The following is a 6,000-nucleotide window of genomic DNA, read 5'->3' as shown; positions in this document are numbered from 1 at the left end:
GCAAGTAAATGTATGACTATTGAGACTTACGTGAGTCAGCCTTCTCCCTGGAGTGACTTGGCTGATCATCTGATGTCATCTTGCTCACTGTCGAGCAGCACTTTTTTCACTTGGCTAAAATAAATGCACTTATTGCAATTGTTTCCTTTCAACACTTCCCCCTTTAAAAACGGATACTGGCCTTTATAATTCAAATATCTTTTAATTGTGAGTTGCTTTTCTGATAGAAATCAAATATATACCAAACACTACACATATCAGCATGAACACCGAGAGTTTTTTTTAAAGGATATAAAAATCTCCTGTAAAACAATCTATAATCACTGAATACAGGTATTAGTATCAAATACCTACAGCTGAAAATACAGTCTATGCCACTTATTGCGTGTTACATTGGAACGGTGTCTGACATCACACACAGTTGCTAGGCCCTCCCCATATCACCCACTAATTCTGTTACCATTTAGTTTTAAAAAAAAGGTGTTTTGCCCGCTGGTAACAAATGTAACATCAGCTCTGCTTAAGGTTTTATTTATTTTTTTGTTGCTGCAACACTTACTTATTTTTTTAAATCGGTATAATGCCTGTGAAGTATTTTTCTTGTATTGCTTGAAAAATGTGAGATATACAAAAAAAAAGGGACAGAAACACATCCAGTACCAATTAAACTTCGGACCGTGACATTTCAACAAATTCTTTTGTTTAGCTCCCAGCCGCCTTCACGAAAGTTTAAGCACAGAGCCCTCCCAAAAAAAGTCACTTGCGCCAGTGATGATACACGCAGAAGGCTATTAAAAAGTAACGTAGAGAAGTAACAGAGCTTCAAAGATAGAATATGTTCTTGCATAATTTTTTTTTATTACAACAATACGTATAAATACTGTCGCAAATTCAAAACATCAGCAAAACACCTTAATTGAAGTTTTCAGAACTGGCAACATCATCATAAACTATTCCCACACATACCATTAAAACTACTTTTAGACATACTAAGCATCTAATTATTAGCGTTTTCCTCGTTTCTTGCCATCCATGTAAGGCAGGGAGCACCCAGCTGAGAAGACATGCGTGAAATACAACGCAATCAACGCATCTGCGTCCCTTCCCAATGAGACAAGGGTGCAAAATGACCCTTTATTAATATATTACAGCAACTCAATTCCTTTACCCGAGTGGCTGCAGTTAAGTAGCATGGACTGTATCCTCAGTCAAACCTGGTCAATTAGCCCAAGACTACATATTAAACTGTAACTTACTGAAATGAATGACAGTGGACATTTGTAACGCCACGATTTTAATGGCTACGTGATTTTTTTTCCCCCTCCAAATAACAAGTGTTGAAAAAACGTTGGCAAGAATTTATACAAATGCTTTTGAGAATGCTTTTCCTATTTAACCACACCAAGTACCAGCAGGTGCACTTAACTAGGCAAACGATTTTCAGAAATTGTTTTGTTACTGCAGCAGTCGATTGAAAATTGACCGAAGGTAGCATTGAATACCTAAAGCCAGCTGCTTCACAATTCAGTCCTCGAAACACATTACTTAGGCAGTCCGATCTAAGTTATAGAAAATTACACTCAAAAACATGCCGCAGTGCAAGAGTTCCAGATTGGTACGCAAGTATTAGAAAGCACTGAAACCGAAACTGAAGAAGGCAGCCCGACTTGCCAGTGTTAACACTGAACGCCCAGGACTGAAGTTGTTGAGATGCTGTCCATTGAACCGTTGAGCACAGGAGTGAGTAAAGGAAGTAGGTCAGCCGGCACTTTAGTGGGATTCGCCGTTTACTGATCCTTCCCCCCTGGGTGACGATGACCGGGACAAACCTTTCTCTGTGTTGTCGGAGCTGGAGCTGCTCAGACTGTGCTGGTCGGCAGTGGTGCTCGAGGTAGCGGTGGCCGCTGGGGCTGACCTCGCTTTCTCCTTAAAGTCTGTGATAATGACTGTCAGGTCGCCCACGGTCACTTCCAAATGCTGCGCACTGCTTCGATCCACATTTTTTAACCGTGGCCTAGGAAAACGGGATGAAGGCACAAAAAAAAAGCATGAAAAAAAGTACACTTCAAAGACAGGCTATCATTTACGAAAGTATGAAAATGATGGGTAGGAAAAGACCAGCTGGTCTCTCGATCCTGGCCCACACTCAAAATACCTGGAGCAGCGTGACTGACTAGACATTTCCTACCTCCCAGGTATGTGACTACTCTTCAAAAAGTACTTCATTGGCTGTAAAGTGGTTTGGGATGACCTGAGGTTGGGAAAGGCACTATATAAATGCAAGTCTTTCTTTTATGTAATCTCCCGGGAGCGTCAAAAAAATCCCAGAAAAAACCCAAGGCCAACAAAAGAAATCTGGAACATTTATCTCCCATTCCCTCAGGCGATCGAAACCAGTCCACAATAACCATGCGTACGGTAATTGTTAACCCACTTACCTTCTAGAGGATGCGATCTCTGCCCAAGCCAACAACTGTTCCAGCTCCCACTTTAAGGCTTGCAGAGGGTCAGTCGGCAACACATTCCAGAGGCTCACTACTCTGAGAAAAGAACCACCGGCTAACATCTAGCCTATTGCTACTGTTGCATAGTTTAAATGCCCATCCCCTGGTCCTCCCCAATCTGTCAAACTGATATAATCCAACACTCGGCACGCAATGCAGCCCTTCATTTTCAGAACTACATGTGATGTAGCAGGGATACCAGATTATTCTGTTAGTATCTGAAGATCATCAGACGTTAAACAGGTTTACCACCAATAATCCAACCTCTATTCCATTTGTAAATGTTACTGAACAAAAACCTTTCTACAATCAATCAGGGGCATGCTTGCTGTATGGTGCTCAGAATAAACTGTAGTCGCGATGTACTGACTCCCTCAGAGGCTCCACGGATTACAGGGACAAGTTGTTGAGTCAAGCATTCACGTTCCCAGATCCTAACCCTGATCTGTGCCGTCAGCAGGTGAAGGGAAAGTAGGGGGAAAAAATGGACACAAAAAAGGGAATTGATATAAAGTACTGCATTTTACACAGCCCATAATGATTCCTATAAAGTACTGCATGAATGATCAGACCTGTGGCTCTTCACTGCAGTGCCTCCAGCACTTGAAAATCTGCCTTGTTTCTCAGTGACCAGAATAAACCTCCCAACTGCACTGCTCCAGATAGGGAAATAGAGCACCGTGGTTGGAACTTCTTGCCTGCAACAGTAGTAGTCAAGAACTTGTCAAGTTGATGCAAGATCCTCACAGAAATCAGGAGGTACAACACAAGTGTATTTATGGTGATCACTGCAGAGATCTGGATGAGTGAGACTGATTGGGAAGAATATACAATCTAAAAATCGAATAAGGGATTATTTTCACCTAGAAAAAAGCTAGGCAAGATTTTGTTATAGAAATATTTTTGATCAAGGAAATCTTTGATAGGGGCATAGCCTGATGTATTTCTTTTCACTGCAAGACCTGCACAAGTAGTAACATAGCCACTTCTCACATATGAAAAAGTGATGGGTTTGTTTGGGCCTCATGGTCTTTTCCTGTGCTTAAAAGCTATCTTGTACCTTGTGTTCGTTGCTTACAACATCAAGAAGCTTCAACTGCAGCATTGTTAAGACAACTGACACAGGAGACCAACGCAGTTTATAACTGAATAAGCCCCAGTGTTGACCCATGGGATCCCTTCAAAATCGTACCGAAATGGAAAAGCCAAGACAACAACCACAAAGTGCATGTATTTAACACCTTTAATGTAGAAAAAGGTCTTCACAGATGAAGAAAGAGAGAACTTCACAAGCCTTTGAGTGAGGGGAAGGGTTAGGAGGAGCTTAGTCAGAGAGATTGGCTTTAAGAAGGTTTTTAAAGGCAGCAAGGGAAATAGCGAGATGAAGGGGAGTGGAGGGAGAAAAGATGCATAGGAGCTGAGAGTCAGAGGATTGGAAGATGCCTGAGTGAACTGAATGCTGGAGACAGTTGTTGAGGTAGGTGGGTGAGGCAGTGGGGGGTTGTAGACGAGTTTAAGGATTTTATATTTGATATTTAAGGAGACAGGTAGCTAGTGGAGGTCAGTGAGGACTGGGGTGATGGACGAGTGGGGCTTAGCTTTGGTCAGGAAGCAGAAGCCGGAGTTTCAGATGAATTGGAATTTAGGGAAGTTGGAAGTCAGGATGCTGGCAATGAAGACATTGGAGAAATTCAATTTTCAGGTGACAAAGGCATCGCTAAAGGTTTCAACAGCAGTGGGAATAAAGTGGGGCAGAGTCAGACAATAGCTTGAAGATAATAGATGTCTTGGTTGTGGATAGAATACAGGGTATAAGGTTTGAAGCTTGGCTTTGGATCAAACAAAACACCAGAACTTTGCTCACCCTCAATAAGCAACCAGGTAGAGTGATGGAATCAGTGACAAGGGAGTAGAGATTTTGGAGAACACCAAAATGATGGCTTCAATTCAACTAGAGAAATTGGAGGCATATCAGTAATTTAACGCGAGACAGGTGAATCTGACTTTACAGAGGCAGTCATAGGGTTGAGTGAAGTGGTGGAGAACAGCTCCTTTGTTCTCTAGGTAAGTCGATTAAATTCAGAACTGCGAGTGAAGTGACAAAACTCACCGAGAGCCGCAGTGAGAGTGGACCTGGTTGGGACAGAGCGGAGCTGGGGAAAATAAAAAGCAAAGGAGAGAGAGAAAGAAAGTGAGAGGAGAGAGAGAGAGAGAGAGAGAGAGAGAGAGAGAGAGAGAGAGAGAGAGAGAGAGAGAGAGAGAGAGAGAGAGAGAGAGAGAGACCCAAACTCACTGAGAGCAGCGTCGAGAATAGGACGAGCCGCAGTGAGAGTGGACCTGGTTGGGACAGAGCGGAGCTGGGGAAAATAAAAAGCAGAGGAGAGAGAGAAAGAAAGTGAGAGAGAGAGAGAGAGAGAGAGAGAGAGAGAGAGAGAGAGAGAGAGAGAGAGAGAGAGAGAGAGAGAGACTCAAACTCACTGAGAGCAGCGTCGAGAATGGACCTGTTCCATTAGGACAGGCTCCACTTAAACTGAGCTGGGACCAGTGTGTTGGCAAACCGGGTAACTAGGGCAGTAGACAGGGCTTTAAACTAATCTACTTGCAGCTAGGGGTGGAGGATTCAGGAAAGAGTAAATTTAAAAGCAGCAAGAGAAATGTCAAGTCTCTAGAGCAGAGGTTTGGGTAAAAATAAGCAGAGTGGGTCAGGAAGGGACAGAGAGAGCAACAAAGGTAATACATTACTGACTAAGGTGAGATCAGAGAAGAATAGAAATCAGTCAAAGCTAAAGGCACTAAATCTGAATGCACAAAGCATTCACAACAAAATAGATGAATTAACAGCACAAAGAAATTAATAGGTTTGATCTAATAGCCAATACGGAGACATGGTTGCAAAGCGGCTAAGGTTGGGAACTAAATATTCCAGGATACTTAACTATTAGAAGAGATAGACAAAATGGAAAAGGAGGAGGGGTAGCCCTGATAATAAAGGATGGGATAAACACAATAGTGAGAAAGGATCTTAGCTCCGAAAATCCAGAGGTAGAATCAGTTTGGGTGGAGCCAAGAAACAGCAAGGGGCAGAAAACATTGGTGGGAGTTGTTTGTACGCTCCCAAACAGTAGTTGTAATGTAGAGCAGAGTATAAATCAGGAAATTAGAGGCTCATGTAACAAGAGTAATTATGGTAATCATGGAGGACTTTAAATCTACATATAGCCTGGGGACCCAAATTTGCAGTAATAGTGCAGAGGATGAATTCATGGAATGTATACAATATAGTTTGGTAAATCAGTATGTTGAGGAACCAACTAGAGAACAGGATATTTTAGATCTAGTACTGTGCAATGAGAAAAGATTAATTAATAAGCTTGTAGTAATGTGGCCTTTAGGGAAGAGTGACCATACTATGATAGAATTTTATAATGAGTTTGAAAATGATTTAGTTAAATCCAAAATTAGGGTCTTAAATCTAAATAAAGCAAACTACGTAGGT

The 6,000-nt window shown here is 42.0% G+C and overlaps 1 protein-coding gene across 5 annotated transcripts in view; it reads right to left on the bottom strand.

Annotated features, from left to right (window-relative positions):
* Window positions 1-217: 217 nt before the first annotated feature.
* yaf2 (YY1 associated factor 2) overlaps window positions 218-6,000 on the bottom strand; it is a 182,093-nt gene continuing 176,310 nt past the window's right edge. For all 5 annotated transcript variants that reach the window (XM_070900635.1, XM_070900632.1, XM_070900634.1 and 2 more), the window contains one exon: window positions 218-2,014. In XM_070900635.1, coding sequence (XP_070756736.1) covers window positions 1,771-2,014 — 244 coding nt within the window. In that variant the 3' untranslated portion in view covers window positions 218-1,770. The remainder of the gene's footprint in view (window positions 2,015-6,000) is intronic.

The sequence above is a fragment of the Pristiophorus japonicus genome, chromosome 15, assembly GCF_044704955.1.
Source record: "Pristiophorus japonicus isolate sPriJap1 chromosome 15, sPriJap1.hap1, whole genome shotgun sequence".
NCBI lineage: Eukaryota > Metazoa > Chordata > Chondrichthyes > Pristiophoridae > Pristiophorus > Pristiophorus japonicus.
Note: the sequence above shows the minus strand (reverse complement) of the source record. Positions and strands in the feature narration are given on the sequence as shown.